This window comes from Lampetra fluviatilis, chromosome 13 (assembly GCF_964198595.1).
Source record: "Lampetra fluviatilis chromosome 13, kcLamFluv1.1, whole genome shotgun sequence".
Classification (NCBI taxonomy): domain Eukaryota; kingdom Metazoa; phylum Chordata; class Hyperoartia; order Petromyzontiformes; family Petromyzontidae; genus Lampetra; species Lampetra fluviatilis.
Window position 1 is genome coordinate 2,227,919 of NC_136287.1, and position 19,250 is coordinate 2,247,168.

The 19,250-nt window shown below is 46.5% G+C and overlaps 1 protein-coding gene across 3 annotated transcripts in view; it reads left to right on the forward strand.

Moving 5' to 3' along the window:
• IPO11 (importin 11) overlaps positions 1 to 19,250 on the forward strand; it is a 90,363-nt gene that overhangs the window by 23,062 nt on the left and 48,051 nt on the right. For all 3 annotated transcript variants that reach the window (XM_078862005.1, XM_078862004.1, XM_078862007.1), the window contains exons 8-14: positions 3,511 to 3,559; positions 4,918 to 4,988; positions 9,815 to 10,007; positions 10,286 to 10,438; positions 13,671 to 13,714; positions 15,223 to 15,313; positions 18,307 to 18,354. In XM_078862005.1, coding sequence (XP_078718131.1) covers positions 3,511 to 3,559; positions 4,918 to 4,988; positions 9,815 to 10,007; positions 10,286 to 10,438; positions 13,671 to 13,714; positions 15,223 to 15,313; positions 18,307 to 18,354 — 649 coding nt within the window. The remainder of the gene's footprint in view (positions 1 to 3,510; positions 3,560 to 4,917; positions 4,989 to 9,814; positions 10,008 to 10,285; positions 10,439 to 13,670; positions 13,715 to 15,222; positions 15,314 to 18,306; positions 18,355 to 19,250) is intronic.

A 19,250-nucleotide genomic window follows, 5' to 3' on the forward strand; every position in this document is an offset into this window, starting at 1 on the left:
CAATCACCACCACCTGAGTCTAGCCAATTAGAGAATCGTTTTCTTCGTACGCCGTGAGTGCAAATCGGAATGCGGCCAATTAGGGGCAGTAGCTGTGCAATTTGGCCGGCGAAGAAGTTTGAGTCGAGCCCATAATTGCTGCTGCTTCTACTACGAATGCAGAGCGGGGACAGCACACGGATGGGAATTAGGCCAATTAGCTGCCGTTGATAAGACAAGCGGCGCAAAGAGGGAGGAATCTTGGTAAATTTGTAATGATGTTTTGTGTCGCCTGCGCAAATTGGACTCCGACTAGTTAGCGCCCGTTTATAGTTCAGCAAAAGTTTTAGGAGAATAAGAAGTATATGTTCTTGCTATATTTTTTATAGGTTACGTAACGTATTGATATATCCATTAAATAGTTTTTTATTGCCTTAGTTTTTCATCTTTCAGAAACCACAAAATATTGGTAAACTATATAAATATTTTTTTAATTTTACCAGGTAAGGCCCACTGAGCTCTATAGCTCTTTTCAGAAGTGACCTGGCCACAAATAATAGCTGAACAAAGTGGCTGATCACGTCGAAATTTATATCAGTCAATACTCTAAACGCATGTCTCTAAAAGTGGAGGGAAAAACCGGAGGACCCGAAGAAAAATCCATGTGACCACGGGCAGAACATGCAAACTACAAAAATACAGGCATCAGGGTCCGGGTTGAACCCACAACCTCCTGTTTACCTGGTGAGGTAGTTAACATCTTGCCACCGTGTCACCCTGTAACAAGTCGTAACAAGTCGCTTGTGCGTCATAGTTGTGCACTTTTACAAGTCTCTTTGGCATCGCGTGACCTGATGGTGGGGAAAAATATCTTCTCCAAACGCTCCAAAGTGGACTGTAACGCGGATTGGAAACCCAACGAACCGTTATCTCGCTGTATTTGATGTTAAAGTAGACCCCCTACCCCCCCCCCCAGCGGCCTGACTGCCTCTTAAACCGCGAAAGAATTAACGTGCACTTACCCTGCACGTGCTGCTGCCACTGGTGTCATTGTCACAGCTTTTATCTGAGCATTTTGAGTCGGGTCGTGATCATTTAAATAAGTGGCCGATGTGTATAATGACAGGATTAGCTCCCACACGGTTGAGTGTGCAAGAGATGCATTACAGCCAATTTGGTGTTGCCGTTTTTTTCTACCAATGCACTCTTGTCAATTACAACCGCAATAACAAAAAGTGATGCGGAGTTTTTAAAAAATGTTTGCACCCTCTCCCCCCAAACATTGTTGTTAATGTTCTGTGCGTGGAATATCATCGCGAGCCGTGGACGTAGAATGCATTCTCTCCTGCTGGCTGGAGTCAACAACTTTGGAGTTTTCCTTTTTTTTTTGCACAAATTTGGGCCACGATTGTGGTACTCATAGGACCTGCAGGTACAACGCTATGTTTTTTTCACCTCGAATTAATGTTTTTTTTCCCTGAATTAATGTTTTTAGCGGTAAAGGGGATGTCTAATAACTTAAAAACACATGTATCCCATGGCAATTATGGAGTATGACTGAGTGAATGTTGTTTAAAGAGACAAAGGGGCAGCACGTGTTTTCCCAGTGCTTGCTTCCCCACCCCAACTCCCACCCTAACCCCCCACCGTCCTCCACCATCCTCCACCCCTCTCCCACTTCCCCCCCACCTCCCTCCCCTAACCTCTGCGTGAAGCCATCGAAGCGCGAGTGGCTTGGCTGCCAGCAGGCTCGTGACCTCCGACCCTAGGCCACGTCTCGGACCTTCGGTTGACGACTTGTCAAACCGTGTTAGTGTCTCGTGCGCCGCTGGCGGGCGGGCGGGCGTGTGTCCCACCAACACGGCCGCTGCGCCAATCTCTGCGGCAGCTTGTTATAATGTGCACGCGCAATCCTACACTCAGTCTACTGCCAAACGAGGGCCTGACCACGCGGTGTGGGCCGTAGGGGATTTCTTTAAGCATGCTTCACCCAGAGCTGGTGAGTGTGGGATGGTGAAGGTGAGCATAGACGTGGGAGCGTAGAATTGTATTGCACACCAAGGGAATTTGCCGCTCTTACCCTCCACTATGACACCTATGATGATCTCTCCTGCCTGGGTGGTCAACGGTCCCCACCACTATCCAGGCTCAACCCTGCGTAACTTCCGAGGTGGGACGAAATAATTGGGTGCATTCTGGGTGATTGTAACAAGTGGCGTAATTTAATAATGCCCTTCGTTTATCCAGGAGAGTCTCAGGGATGTTTTGGCCATTGATGAGAATTTGGCTTCATGTGCCAAATAATGATTTGTTTATTTATAGAAAGCAAAGTGGTACAGCACTGTGTAAATACAAGATAAAATGTTGCTGCTTCTTGGAATTTATATAATAAATAATAGATTAATACAAAATGATGAATTTGTAAATATTGTCTCACTTACTTTCCTGAATAGGGCCACTTACCCAAAATATTTAGACTTTTAATTTTCTATACGCATAACGTCAACACTTATAAGTAATTAACATGTTATTAAAATTTGTATTTGCGATCTTTAAATCAATAAGGTTTTTTCGATTTGGGTTAAATGACTAGGATGAAGAAGACCTCCCATATGCCACATCAGTTATTGTAGTTTTCTGACCTTACTTCATCACACTGGCAAGTGCAGGTTCAGTGAAGTTTGGCGGGGGTGCCCAGGTCGAGTTCGGTTTTTACTCGCACACCGATGTGAGTTGTGGTCGGGAATCAAATGGAGGTCACGGGGGTTTGAAGCGTTCCAGTGCACTTAAACATTTTCTTTTTATCTTACCAGGTAAGGCCCGACTGAGCTATATAGAACTTTTTCAGAAGCTACCTGGCCACAAATGATCGCTAAACGAAGTGGTGTATCATGTGGAAATGTATATCTGCCAAATATCCGTGAACGCATGTTGATTCTAAATGTGGAGGGAAAAACCGGAGGACCTGGAGAAAAAGCGACACTCCAAATATACAGGCATCAGGGTCGGGATCGAACCCACGACCCCCTGTATACCAGGCGATGGAGATAACATCTCGCCACTGTGGTGCCCCCCAATGTGCCACCGCTGAACCCTGTGCAATGTTCATCATCAACCATGATCAATCCATTGCTGCACAAATAGCATTCCTATCTTATACCGCACAAATCGACAGATATATCGCAAGAATTACACTTAATGTTATTTGACGGAGTAATTAATTGATTGATACTTGGCTTGTGAATAAATAAGTTGAATCTGTATTTTTTTTACCCCGTAGAATTTCTTCTTCTGCCACATTGCACAAAAGCACTGAACGTGTGATCCCTGCCGTTGGCAAGAGGAAAGCTGCTTTAATTGATACCAGGCTGTGCCGGTCACTGCCCGTCTTTGCCTTCCCTCTGGTAGCAGTCACGCAGATATTCGCTGGCAGAGCCCTGGGTGTCACGCTGGTCGGTGTGTCCTACAGCACGCGCTCGTGGTCACTGTGACGAACGCGCCGCTGTTTGTCCGTTTCTCTCATTTCGCCAGGCCTTTCTGAACGCCGTGTTCGAGAGGATGCAGCAGTACCTCAACTGCCGTGAGTATGCGTTACAAGTGTTGATTACGCGCTCTCGCCGAATGTCGCGAGTAGACTTATGAGCAGAGGTGGCACCAAACTGCATCGGCCGCCACCATAACGAATGGAGGTCTACCGGATGTGGTGTGCCAAGTGCCAAAATATTTTACAGGTTGTCGATTTGGAGATATCCAGCTGCAGGGGATCAATAAATTACCGGTTGACATTTGCCACATTGGCAGCATCGCCGAAACAATAACAATAATTACGCTTGTGCCACCAGACTCGTTTTCGAGCTGTTGTCACAATCCCGGTCGGCAATTTCCCCCACAGGGTGAGACATGGTCAACAGCATTTTGGGAAAGTGCTCACCTTTTTTTTCATTTTGCGAATCTAGGGTGTTCTCAGAGCAACCCCCCCCCCACCTGTGCTTGGACCTATGATGCATTGTGCCGAATCAAGAGAACAAAATAAAAAGAGGCATTTGGTCCAATTGGTGGGAAATGCTCGCAATTGCGGGCGGTGCATTTTCCGTTGGAAGTGCACGGATAAGTGGTCTTGTCCTTCGCGCTGCGCTATGGGCAGCAGAGAGTTTGTCCGTGATGGTTACATATTGTAGCTTGGGTTGCCCCCCGGCCTGGTCTCAGGGTACGGTGCTCTTGGTTAAAGCTCAACAAGTTAAAATGAGGGTGCTTAAACAAAAATTGCATTCCCGGTGACCACGCGACAAAAAAAGGTAAAAACCGGTTTGCACTGGTTTTCCATACATATTGAAATATATGGAGAAAACATAACGATCTCACATTTTTAACTGTCAAACAAAGGGAGTTGCCACGTTGCCATGGTTAAGCACTGTCACCCCGCTGACCTCTATCCGGAAGTGTGTATGGATAACACCACAGTTAGTCGGTTGTTAGGTCGTCACATTTGGTGGGGAATAGTGTGGGTATGCCCACCTCTTCTACCACGTCTGGTCAGCATGGAAGAGCAGACCAGATAAACCTCTAGAGCAAGTTCTAGTGGAGACCCGGTTACATCATAGATACCTGGTTACAGCAAACAAAATAAATCGTGAATAAAACAATCCGAAAAGAACTGTACGTGGTCAGTTTTCCGAATGGCAAGGTCGTGCATCAACAGCTAGCACAACAAATATAAGGCTAACAGAACACGCATAACATATGGTTATTACACCGACGTTAATCAGAGCGGCCACTGAATTTGAATCGTGAACCTCTGCAATCAATTGCCAAACTTGCTGCTGCTGGGCCGTGCCACCCGCCCCTACTCACTGACCACGCTTGCCGTGTCATGTACCCTAACTCTTTTTTTTTCCTGTCACCATCACCCCTCCACCTCCCTGTGTTCCTCTCCTGAAGTAAGAACCATCACAGCAGGCCACCCGTGCAGAGAGAAGCTGGAAAAAGCAGTCATCCTGTGCACCAAAGTGGTAGGTTTGTATACGGAAGCCCAAACAGCGGCCCTTTGGTTGATGGTCAGCCGTGATCAATCCACTGCTGGATGAGGGCCTCCGTGAGCCTTCCCCACCTGTAACGGTCCTGCGCTGTAACGATTCACCTTGCACCTGCGCACGAGCCGATTTCAATGCTCTCTTGTCGGCCATCCCATCAGTTTGCCAAACGCACTCTTCCTGGGGCCATGCATGGCATCTATAATGTCTGCATGCACAGCGATGATCTAGGGTGTTGTGGGGACGGGATGGCCCGGATAAAACAAAAACGCGCGTGATGCAAAGCGTTTGTAAATGGTGGTGAAGACATCATTAGACCTCCTTTGCAGGTACCAAAATATAATAATAGGGTTTTTCCCCTTTTTTTAGGCAACAATGCACTATCATTGGCGTCCTCTGGTCGAGCACCAATTGGGTCGAGGCTCAAAAGAAAGCCGTCTCTGGTGTGGACCAATACGTTTCAAGGACAATGCACATGCATTATCATAGTTTGTTTTTTATTTGCATTTTGACTGAAAATATTGTGGTTAATGCAGACATGAATCCTTGTAAAAAGGTTTCAGTTTTGTTGCCAAAAACAGGGGAAAAACCCTATTATTATGGTGGTGAAGACATAGAATTTGTCTGGGGTTTTGTTGCCTCTTAAAGTCATCGGTTTACTTGCGGTAGTCACATGGTGCAATTGAGTCACTGACCCTCGACGAGTGTTGAGCAGCTCACAAATAAGCGACTCAAAGTCAAATACAAATTTATTTTCACATAGTTGATCGAGCATTTCATCCAATTTCGCGGGAGGCAAACCGTTACAAGCCTTGTGTGTACATTTTGTTTTTGTAATAATGGAGCAGAAATGTATAATTATTCATTATTTTGGCAAGGCATAATTACTCTTGTCATTAAATTGAACTCTGCAGTCATAAAATTAACCATCCTGCATGTCCACAATGGCTGGGTGATTTATGATTTGTCGTTCATTCGGGAGTTTTTTTATACCATTTAGGCAAACCAAAATAAAAAGGCGTGCCGTGCGTAAATTAACGTTCATTGTACGCAGCGGTACAATACGGAGTGTCCTCTGCATGCCACCTGGGAATTGCAATCATCTCTCCAGTGAAAATACAATGAAGAACAGCGGAGCGTAAAGCCGTACACAGCCACAAACGGTACAAACAAAACGTTTACCGAGCACCCGTTCCACAGGCAATTCATCATCGAGAGCGCGATATGACATTTTTACGCTCCGCGCATCCCACGCGGATTAATTGTCATCGGTAGAGTCTTGTTACTGGCATTATTAACTCCGTGGGTGTATTTATACGATGCTTGAAATCCCGTCTGCGGTGGAATGACTGCGATTGGGTGGGTGGCGGTGCAGGTGTGCGCGCACTGATAAGCAAGTTCCGCCTCTCGGCTTTGCGCGTGTCCTCAAACGGCTGCCGCTTGCCGTCACGGCCGCACCCGTTAACCGGACGACATGCCCGCTCACCGCGCCATCGCCTGCGCTTAGCGGTTCCCCTGCCGAGCCTCTCGCCACGCGAGTGTAGAAACTGCGCTCCGCCGCCGTCGACGCCACTAATTGATTCCATCGCTCGGTCGCGCCAAAGTGCGCCGAGAAGTGTCGCTCACAAAAGTCAAGTGTGCCGACATGAAAGGTCAGCGGCTTTGTTCCCAATTAAGGTTTGACGCCACGTTGTGGGAGATTGTGCCATTAGCGAAATACGTGTGGGAGATGGTGCGAACGACTTTGGGGCCACCTTTGAGGAGCCGTTGACTCGCAGTTCCGATTGGCGCGGCAAGAAAATGCACCCGTAGCGTGGAGTGGGGTCTGGGCTCGGAGTGGCGGTGACAGCTTACAAATTTTGCATGTCTGAGTGGGCGACCGCGGCCCATTAATTTGCCTCAAGTTGCGTGCCTTTCCTTCGAAGGTCAAACTCTTTCCGAGGCGTCATGCACTTCGTCGCTCTGTATTTTTAATTCGGATCCGGAGTGTGGTGGTTTTTTTTCCCTCGCCATGTCCTTGTGAGAAGGAAATGAATGGCCTTGGCTGTCGAGCATGTTTTGGCATAGAGACACGGATAAGTAAGTACATCATGTCTCATTTGGCAGCCATGACGTGATTAAATAACCCACCGCCCGTATAATTGATGTCTTTTTGAATGCCGTATTTATTTTGTCGTTTTTATTTAAATATTTCTGTACGCGGCACATACGTCCGCGCAGAGTGCTGTAATTCTGCACCGCACAGGAATAAATCAACGGGGGTTCCGCTCGGATTGTGAGAGAGCGTGATTTACGACAGCGAATCGCTCATTCTAGCCTCGGACCTCCGCCTGATGGCCTGACTTTCACAGAGGTCACATCGTCGTCTCTAGCGCAGCCAGGTGACGGAGGAACCGGTCCTGCTGGAGACGTGGCATTTTGTGGTTACGGCCGCCTGGTGCCCGTTGTCCGTTCGTGCTGTTCGCGCCTCTCTCACTGCTCAGGCGAATTGTCGCTGTGTTGCGTCCAATTACCTTGTGATTGGTGCTCTTTTAAAGTTTTTCGTTATTCCATCCGCGCGTTCACTGTCCCGTCACCCCGTTTGTGTCGCCCGCCTCTTTATATTTATATTCTTACGTTGATAACGCCTCTTTATCTCATTCTGCGGATCGCGGTTCTTGATGTGATCCCAACAAACAAAGTGCTTTATTTTCGGCCTCTGGGGCGCGCCACGCTTGCGAGATGTGATCTTCCTCGCCTGGCACGCAGGAGGTCATGAGGTTCGATCTTGGATCCTGGCGATGCTTGTTGTATATTTGTAGTCTGTGTGATCTCTCTCTCTCCTCGTTTTTGTGTCATGTATTTTTCTCCGGGTTCCACCGGTTTTGCCCTCCGCTTTTAGAAACATGCGTTTAGGTTATTTGGCTGTTGCTTTAAATTCTCACATGATATAAATCACTTGGATGAGCAATCACCATGCGTGGGCAGGTCACCTCTGAAAGAGCGCTTAGAGCTCAGTGGGCTTTAGTATCCACGTGTTGTCTTGAGAGTAGTTTTGCAGTTTTTATGGATCTAATTAAGTCAGCTGCTTACCACTCAGAACTGCGTTGGTGACATTGCTTGTTGTGGAGACGCCTACACCACTGGTTCTCAGCCGAGGTCACGAGCACCCTTGGGGGTACGTGACAATATCCCAGGGGGTACGTGAGGTGATTTATAAATGTGTGAAATTCTATCATACATGATAGTCATTGGTGAATAATCATGTATGAATCTGCCAATATAAAATAACTTCGATAAAAATTTTATCCTCATGGTAATGTAGAACAATATTAAAGACCTTTCTAAAGCAGTTGATCGTGAACAATGTGCTTTCCAAGAGTAACCAGCGAGCGTGAACAAATGACGTCACACATGCAGAGCGTCCGTAGAATGTTTTTTATTCACTTGCAGTTACTAGCTAGTGAGGGTACGTCATAAATTGGACAATTTGTTACAATGATGATAGGTTTTTCCCTTTTTTTCTCACAACAAAACAGGTGTTAAGATGTTAAACACCAAACTGAAAAAAGGAATCATGTCTGCATTAACCACAATGCTTGTGGTTAGAATGTAAAAAAAACATACTCTGATAATATATGCATTGTCTATGAAACTTATTGGTCCACACCAGAGACAGCTTTCTTTAGAGCCTCGTCTCAAACAGTGTTAGACCAGAGGACGCCAAAAGGCGTGCAGCCCAAAGACAATGCACTATCAGAGTAATGAGAGCTCGGGGTGAGCATCTACATCATGGGACCTCTTTTGCCAGTGCCAAAATATTATCATAGGTTTTTCCTCTTTTTTCTGGCAACAGGTTACAATATGATGTTCATTATTCATACATTTATTTCTTCTTGGTTCTTTCGGTAAAGTCACGTAGAAGGTAAATAATAAAATAATAAAAATAGAACATAATAAAATACAATTCTCACGACGTTTCGGCCACAACGCAAGCAGCCGTCCTCAGGTGAAGAACAGGGCTGTCGGAAAGACAGCGTCTGAATGTCTTTCCGACAGCCCTGTTCTTCACCTGAGGACGGCTGCTTGCGTTGTGGCCGAAACGTCGTGAGAATTGTATTTTATTATGTTTTATTTTTATTATTTTATTATTTCCCTTCTACGTGACTTTACCGAAAGAACCAAGAAGATAAATCCCTGCAGTCACGAAAGCTTTAAATCGAAACGTGTTGGATCATTCAAGGGGGTACTCTATTGAAACAAAATTCAACAAGGGGGGTACAGTAGCCAAAAAAGGTTGAGAAACCACTACAAGTATAAATCAATACTTTTAAACTTTAAATTCGAATTAAACGATTGCAACGAGGCCATCTGGCTCCTCGATCCCCGCGTTTCCTCTCCCCGTGTGCGTGCGTGTTTTTGCATGCGTGTGTGTGCATGGCACAAGCGCCATGGTGACGTCACCGCCACTTAGTGGCGAACGACGATTGTTGTTTTTGTGGAGCGGTGGCAAAGTGTTTAGCCCACTGAGCTCCATACCTGGTGACCCAAGTTCAATTAACCACTCACGGCCAACGTCAGTGATGAATATCTAAACCGGGCCTCCGTTTATGTCAACTCACCCTTAAATACCTGGTGTGGTGTGTAACCATCACCACTGTGGATACAAAGGCGGCCAGGCATGGTGTTGGCCACCCACCCTCTCGTGTCCTGTGCCGCCGTGCCGGCCATCGTAGGTGCTCGCTAACAAGCATTTGCCCCAACAGTCTATTAAAGACTATATGGGGGGGTTCTTTATGCGTGCGTGCGTGCATTGTGGTGTGCAGCTACTGGACTTCCTGGAGCAGCACCCGTTCTCGTTCGTGCCGTTTGTGAGCCGCTCGCTCGAGCTAGCCGTGGGCTCCGTGTTCGCACAAGCCGAGGGCCGGCCCGCGTTTGAGCGCTTCACCGTGCAGTGCATGAGCCTCATCAAGATGATCGTCAAGAACGACTCGTACCGCCCATCCAAGAACCCCGAGGGTACTGACTTCTCACCCTCCCACTTGCATGTTTCTTCCACCCCCCATTCCCCCCACTCCCCCCCCCCCCCACCGTGCATCTCTTCCACCCCGGCCTTCCTTCGTCAACAAAGACGGGGAACACCGCAGCTGCCCTTGGCTTGCGCTGCGACCTGGGCCAGCGGATGCCATTGCTGTTATAAATTTTTAACATCGGCGTTATCTCTGTTGGAATGTCACGAGGCGTACACAACATGGTACAGGTCGCCCAACTCTGACGTAGCACTGTGTGACCGACAGACAGCAAGCCGCAGACTATGGAGGCGTACCGTGTGAAGAGCGCCTTCTTCAACTACCAGACGCTGACGGAGATCTGCCGCCGTCTCGTCTCGCACTACTTCCTGCTCACGCCCGAGGACCTGGCCATGTGGGACGAGGACCCGGAGGGGTTTGGTGAGAGCCCACGCTCCTGCACAAACGTGGTGGTGGTTGCGTAGGCCTTGAGTCCAGACCATGTGCGGTATTTCCTCGTTATTCACGAACTTCCTTTCCGCGATTTTGGAGATCTGAGAATCGCATCTGGAAGTCTTCGCACTGCATCGAGAGAGAGCGGAAGAAAGTGATGAGATAAAGTGAGAGAGAATGTGATGTGAGAAAGTGATGTGGGATAGAGTGATGAGAGATAAAGTGATGAAATAAAGAGATGAGAGAGAGAACTTCTCGATGCTTTAGAATAATCTGCAAACTTTGTGTTTACGAGATAGAACTTCAAAAATCTTTATAAGCATTTTTTTGTTTAATGATAATTTTCATGTATTTAATAGCTTAATTACGTATTTATTTAAGTTGATTCATTGAAAAGATAGGTTTCCATAGGCCAATATCATTATCTCTGAAATTTGCTATTCACAAGCATCTCCAGAACGTATCCCTCGCGATTAACGAGGTAAAACTTAATTTCACTCGTCGTAACAATTTCCTTGTGTGGCCAATAACAGTGAATTTACTTGATAACCACTTGAAGTGAGGGGGTTGATCATGTCACTCACTCATATTGGGCATGTAAATGAATCGTAAATGTGGCACGTCTGATTCATGTGATACTTATTAATTGGCTGTGTTGGGTGGAGGAGGATTTACCACGAACAGTTTTGCACGACCTGACCAAAAATGAAACAATCAGGAATCGGGTCAAGACCGCATTGCTGACAAAAATGAATGTCAAATTCAATGATTCGATATTCCCGCTGCCTCTGATGCTATCGATTGCCTCGTTAGACGATGTTTTTCCATTCAACTCGGAATGCGAAGTCGGCCAAAAAATATCAGCTGATCTGAGTTGAATAAAAACATAGAAATGTGGTGTCGGGTTGGGGGTAGGGGGCGCGGCAGGGGGTGCAACTTGACAACGTACTGTGTTAATAAACAGGCCATAGAAGTAGATATCATGGAATTACTTCTGAAATTTCGATTTGAAGCTTTCGTGACTGCAGGGATTCATCTTCTTGGTTCTTTCGGTAAAGTCACGTAGAAGGGAAGTAATAAAATAATAAAAATAAAACATAATATGTTTTATTTTTATTATTATACTTCTGAAATCCTGATGTTTTTTCATATTCACTAGAGGGGATGCTGCACTTTACAATGTTGTTCTTAACTCTTAGCGCTAGAGTTCAGCCAAATTATGTGCAAAAACATCTCTCATGATCTTGCGGTGTAACATTCCATCTAGCTCCTACTTACGAGCTAATTTCGTCATTCCATCTACGTGCTGAACGTCCATCCAACAGTGGATGATTCTTGGCTAATTGATGATGATAATGAAGTGAAAAAAAACAAGATTAATGATATGGGTTTTTTGGTGCCGTCATTGGTGACCACGCTGGAAGCATCAACTCACTGCTACGCCTGAGAACCCAGATTCCAAGCCGGAATCTCAGAATTACTGGTACCAGTGTACTGGACCCGGAGCCACTGGGCCCACCTTTACTGCTGGCGTGTTTTATAACGTTACTAAATTTCACGACGTCGATTTGGAAAGTCAGTAAATGAGTTGCTCATCATTAGAAATCTTCAACGTTTAGCCACAATAAATGCTTCTGTCTCGATTCGAACCCAGTACCCGTTCGCGGTGCTAGCTCTGACCTTTGAACTCCCCCCCCCGCCCAACTTCAGGATGCAGCTTCCATTTGAGTCGCTTCATCGTTATTACAAACAATGCTTAGCCACAGTCAATGCCTCTGCCTCGGATAAACCCCACGGGTGTGACACTCTAATTTGCTGAAAGCTTCTCTAATAATCACCTGACCTGTTCCGCGTAAGAATGTGTGGTTAATTAAACCGTCCGCAGTGCACGATAGTAGTTTATAATAATCGTGCCTCCCTTGCGGTGATTGATTAAATGCTCGCTTTTTTAAATTATTTTATTCCTTGCCGTAACCTATTGTGCCGTTAATAAAGCATAATGTTTATTGGAGTTGGCAGTGCGCGGATTACAGCGATACATTTAAATACTTTTTTGTGGGAGACAAACACTCGCGCAAGCATCGGTCATGATGCCCTCTTGCCATCCAGCGTGGTTATATCATGGTACTCCCTTGCCTGGTATGCAGGAGGTCGTCGATTTGATACCGACCCTGGCGCCTGTATATTTGGAATTTGCATGTTCTCTCTCTCCGTGCTTTCGTGGATTTTTCTCGGTGTCCTCCGGTGTTTCCCCTCCACATTCAGAAACTTGCATTTAGAGTATTGTGCAGTGATATATTTCCATGTGATAAGCCACTTTGTTGAGCTATCATTTGTGGCCTGGTCGCTTCCGAAAAAGAGCTATATAGCTCTGGGCCTTACGTGGTAGAATAAAAATAGTTAATAGTTTATATCATTGGGCTTTTTGCTGACAGCGGACCACAGTTGGGCACTACTGGTGCAGAGAAAAAAATCACGGTAATTTAGGACTGGTAGTTTCCAGGAAACAAGTGTGAAGTGACATTACTATTATTGATGCTGATGATGTAAACCAGCCAAAGAGTGCGCAATCTTGATTTTAAAATGTCAAATATAATTTCTTACTTATTATGGGCATTTAGGCAGTGCACATCTTCCGTTTAAAAACCTTGAGCCAGTGGTGAAAATTCCACATTCCTATGCCGGGGAGGGGAGGTAAAGTTATCCAGAGGAACAACCACTGTGAACTTCCTCACAAAGTGGTGCTCATTATCTTCCCCGAAGGTATGGAGGGCCTACTCTAACCCGAAAACGGGATACGAACTCGTGACTTCTCTGTTTGCGAGCTACTCGCTCTAGCCCCGAGCCAACTGGCTGGGGTTTTTGTAATGCACGTAAATGATTGTGCATTAATAAATAAATAAAACATGCCCTGTTAACAAATGAAATAAATAAAGCCCGTGTGATTTCCACGTCCATACAGGCATTAAAACCATAGGGATCTGGCTGCACTCCCAACATTTTCACCGTTCATATGCTTCCCCCCCCCCTCCACTGAATATCCTTAATAAAGCTCCCCCCCCCCGCCTTGTGACTCAACATGTAACTCAACCCCCATGGCTACATGACCCACTCCCAACTCCCCGCCCAACATTAAAACTCTTCCTACTCGGCAGCCCGTTAAGTGCAGCGATTGAGCCACGTGTAATTGCGTGCTTGCCCCGCGCTTTTTTCCTTCCAGCCATTGAAGAGAGCGGAGGCGATTCCTGGAAGTACAGCCTTCGGGTACGGAGAAGCGCTCGCTCGGCTACCTGGCTGCGGTTGCCCTTGTATTTTCTCATTCATTAAAATTTTCTCTTCCAATATTAGGAAGCCACTGGAGCTTTGCACTTTTAAATCTCGATTGAAAAGCCATTTCTTTAGCACTGCTTGTTGTGTTTAGTTTGACTGTTCCACCCCCCCCCCCCACCGAATCTCCAGTTAGCACAGTTGGCTACGTAGAGTGTAAAAGAAGTTCAATATACATGTATACAATATCCATACACAAAAGACAAAGATCCCTCCCGGATAGCCTTTAACAGATGGTTGGGGCAAGTGCTGTTTGCATGTATCTATGAAGGCCGGTATAGCATATGAGGGAGTGGGTCTCCCCAGTGCTGATATTTACACACCACAACAGGTACTAATTTAAGGTTGAATCGACCTCGGGGAGGCCCAGGACATATTCAAATATTGTTATTGGTCGTGAGCGGAAATCGAACCCGGGTCACTGGGTTCGTTCGCGCAGGACGCTAACTAACCACTGCACCACCGCTCCCCACACATGCATACAGCCACCCACATGCATAGACGTGCACATTGTCGGGTGGCAGGATGGCAGCGCTGCGGAAGCACTCGCAGCGAGAATGACCTGGGATTGATTCCTGACTGGCACCTTTCTGACAGAATTTGTATCATCTCCCCTTATTCTGCATGGTCTCCACCGGATTTCTCCTGTTTTCTCCCACATACATTGTAAATGGTGTTTAAACATCCCATTGTAGCAGGACCCTCCTGGACAAAGAGTCATGCGACTCAGTCTGGCTTTCCTGGGTTAATAAGTGGGGGTGGAATAAATTCACCCTCGCTCCCTGCCAACGATTATATTGAGTTGTAACGATTCAGCTATTGGCATTCCGGCCGGGGTTCGATCTTTTTTCTTTCAACTTCTTCGTGAGTCACTGATTTTTTGCGTGCTGGTGAGCGTTGGTTAAACCCATTGCACACAACAGAAGCAACGTCGCGTTTTCTTTCCTATGCAGTCATTGGTGGCATGGTAAGAGATCATCAAAATTGCAGTTCGCTCTTGAGAAAATAAAATTTTGTTTTTATATAGTCGCGTCATTCATGTGACTGCACCGCGCAAACACTACGCGATCCACTACGGAAGCAAGCGCATACATTAAGATGTTTTCAGCCAATTAATGAGCGTGTTTATAATCCTCGTCTCTTGAGAGGTCTCGCCTGTTTAAACAGAACTCAGATTGAGAACCCGGTTTAATTGCTGATTGGAACCCAGATTCCATCCCAGGATCAGTGGCGACCCAGTGCTTTGACCTCTGAGTCACCCACTCATGCGTAGGATTGTTGGTCAGAGAACTGCTCTATAATTGGGGGGGGGGGGGTCTTCTGAGAGCACTCGGAATTGTTTGGAGCGGGTGACGATGCAGATAACGATAACAATTGTGATGATGGTGACGATAATGACGACGACGATGATCCAAATGTCTCACTTGTCTGTACTTTCCCACCAGCCCTGCACGGAGGTCCTCTTCCTTGACATTTTCCACGAGTACAGTGAGACGCTGACCCCCGTTCTCCTGGAAATGCTGCACGCGCTCCAAGGTGAAGGACCACGACGTGACGATTTATATATATAAAATCGCAAATCTGTCTGTCTGTCTGTGTGTGTGTGTGTCTGTGTGTCGCCGGACCATACGCAGTTTCATTGGACGGCGGTTGCCCCTGGCAACGGGTAGCGACGCATTCGCTGCCGGGTGGACGCCATTTTTAATTCCCGTTAAAAATATGCGCACGCATTTGTGGTATAAACTCGATATACCCAGCGTTGCCCGGGGGGAAAATACATTTAAAATCTTATGAAAACTTTCAAATATTACATACCAATGAAAAAACAACTGTGTAATTACTTTTAAACCCGACGCGCCAAGAATCGATTCTCTGAATCGCGCAAAGGAATCGAAGATTGTAGATTCCTTTAGATTCAGACGATTCCCGTTTACTATAAGTTGGTTAAAGTCGATATAAACTGCTACGAACGGGAAATATCCGGCGCTGACCGGGGCAAAAATGTAATTAAAAACTCCTGAAAAAATAAAATAACAATGAAAATGAAACTCTATCATTCAAAATGTAAACCCCCAACATGCCAGGAATCGATTCTTTGAATCGCACAAAGAACTAATCGAAGGTTGTAAATTACTTTAGGATCGCGCTTCCTGTTTAATATAAGTTGCTTATAGAGTTCATATAAACTGCTACGAATGGGAAATATCCGGCGTTGACTGGGGCAAAAATATAATGGTGAGGGCGGTTGTGAGTGGCGATTGTGAGTGGTGATTAGTGAGTGGTGAGGGGAGGTTGAGTGGTGAGGGTGAGTGGTGAGGGTGAGTGTTGAGGGTGATTGGTGAGGGTGTGATTGGTGAGGGAGAGTGGTGAGGGTGAATGGTGAGGGTGAGTGGTGAGGGTGAGTGTTGAGGGTGAGTGGTGATTGGTGAGCGTGTCATTGGTGAGGATGAGTGGTGAGGGAGAGTGTTGAGGGTGAGTGGTGAGTGGTGATTGGTGATGGTGTGATTGGTGAGGATGAGTGGTGAGGGAGAGTGGTGAGGGTGAATGGTGAGGGTGAGTGGTGAGTGTTGAGGGTGAGTGGTGATTGGTGAGGGTATGATTGGTGAGGATGAGTGGTGAGGGAGAGTGGTGAGGGTGAGTGGTGATTGGTGAGGGTGTGATTGGTGAGGATGAGTGGTGAGGAAGAGTGGTGAGGGAGAGTGGTGAGGGTGAATGGTGAGAGTGAGTGGTGAGGGTGTGTATATATGTAAGGTTATTAAGAAATATATTTTTCACCCGGGCAACGCCGGGTACTTATGCTAGTTTAAATAGATTCTTACGGTCGCGATACGTGCTTCGAGTTGTGGCTGTAAGCAATGTGGTCTCTGTTGTATGCAATGGCTTCAGGTGACCTCTTACAAGTGACTAGAGGCAGCTTGTTACATTAAAAATATAATTCACGAAAATCACGAAGTTTCATCCAATTAGCGAGAATTTGGGGGGGGGGGTGAATTGTTTACCTGCCCAGGAAGAACCAACAAGGGGAGATAGACTTGCTTCCCACAGCAATTGCTTGTGAATTACAATCTAATTCCCAGCATCAATTAATTAAGCTCTAGATTTAATTTGGCCGACTTAATTCCTGGTTTGCTTAAAAATATTATTTTTATTTTTTTAAACCTACTTGTGTAAATGCAAGCTGAGCAGATGAAAGCTGAGGCATGCATAAGCTTGCGTGTTTGTGTGTTTGTGTACGTGTGGTGAGCTGTAGTGTCGCGGTTAGCACGCTGCGCTATGAATCTGGCGACCCAGTGACGATTATCTGCACTGGTCCTGAGCCTACCCTCGGTCGACTCAGCCTCAATTTAGAACCTTGTGCGGTGTGTAAAAATCGCCACTGGGAAGACAAAGGCGGTTGGGCGTGGTGCTGGCCGCCCACCCCCTCGTGTACCATTTAGACTTCCATAGGTGCTCACTGACAGCACTTGTGCCAACAGTCTGTTAAAGCTATACGGGGGATCTTTGTATTTGTGTTGATCGTTGACCCAGCTGTATGTTAGAATAAGCATTGGGAAGACAGAGGCTGGCCGGGCGTGGTGCTGGCTACCCACATCTTCATATGCCTTGCTGGCCTTCATAGGTGCTGCTTACCAGCAGCACTTTCCCCCAAACGGTCTGTTAAAGGCTATATACAAGGAATCTTTATCGGGATTTGTTATTCGTGTCCCAGTACGTTAACGCACTGCGCCATGATCCCATCGGACCCGCGTTCAATTCCCGGCCACAGCTAACACCGGCAGCGAGTCGTATCTAAAGCAGTTGCGCGCCTCACCAAAGACGACTACTCGACCTTACATGAGAAATCTGGTGGTGTGGGTGTACATCGGCACCGACGGCTGGCCTTGGTGCTGGCTACACCCACCACCACCACCCCCCGGTTGTTTGTGCGCCGTTGCGGTTCAGTAAGTCCAAAAGGGTGCACGTTTGTGGGATTATCGTCTTTTTGTGTTTCTGCTCGGGTTGCAGCAACACCGAGGACTGAATTTAAACACTGCTGGCTCAGTAGAACTGTGGTCTGATCATGCGGCGTAGGGAAATACAAGTCACATTATAATTGTGATCCTCCCTTTGCCAATAAAACACTGCTATTTGCATATAAATTGGGTGTTAGCTCGGGTTTATAAAGAACTTTTTTCCCTCCAGCATATATATATATTTTAGCTATTGAATAGAAAAATAAATGTTATTTTTACTAAAAAATGCATTACTGGCAAATCATGTCATGGACACTTCAATTCGCAATTGTTTTAATCCCAGTGCTATCTTGCTCGTGTGCTTGCATGTGTGCTTGCGTGTGTGCGTGCGTGTGTGTGTGCGTGTGTGTGTGCGTGTGTGTGCGTGCGTGCGTGTGTGTGTGTGCGTGCGTGTATGCGTTGTTTGTCGGCGAGAATTAAAAAGGAGGATATTGAATGGAGGGCTCGGAGCGGCTTTGTTTTGACTCCGGGAGGCCTTGTTTATTTATTTATGTCTCTACCTTCCTCTCTTTGCAGTCCCCACCAGCCACGAGGATTCCGTGGGGTTATTTATTAAAGATGCAGGTGGGTACTAAATAACGCATCGGCAATTCATCGCCGTGGCTCCGCGCTATATTTAGCGGGGGAGGGGGATGGGGAGGTCTGTATTAGTTTTGGGGGGGCGGGGGGGGTTTGTCATCCGTTGGGATGGCTCCATTGTCACCCCCCACACTATATTCCAGTGGGAAAGTATGGCCAGGGGTCATCTGCTGTTGACCATTAAAGTAAAGGCGCAGCGCTGCTATGACTCGCTCGCGCCATGGCCCGGCGGAAGGGCGTCGAGTGGAGGGAGGAGGAGGAGGCCCTCGGACAGGAGGGGACCTTGGATTCCTTTTCCTTGGTGGCCAGATGTTTTTGAGAGCGCTGGAGTTTATCGACACAACTCCACCACGCATGGCTTGCCGATCAAACTGAACTGCGGCGGTACTTCCCCCGGCACCTCCCGATTAACGTGGATGGCTACATACGGTGCGAAAGAAGTTCAACATAGATACACACGATAATTGTTTTTTTACCCTTCTATCTGGCAACAAAACTGACACCTTTTTTACAAGGAGTCATCTTTACATAGACCGGAATACCTGCAGTCATAATGCAACTCTGATAATGTGCACTGTCCTTGAAGTTGATTGGTCCACACCCGAGACAGCTTTCCTTAGAGCCTAGTCTCACATGGGTTGGACCAGATGACGCCAAAAGGACAGTGCACATTATCAGAGTTATGTTTTTTGTTTGCATTATGACTGCAGGTATTGTGGTCTATGTAAACATGACTCCTTGTAAAAAAGGTGTCAGTTTTGTTGCCAAATAGAAGGGTAAAAAAAACGATTATATTTTTTACTGGCAAATGAGGTTCCAATGGTATAGATACACACATGCGTCTCTGCGAGTCTATACACTCCACTACTGTACACTACATT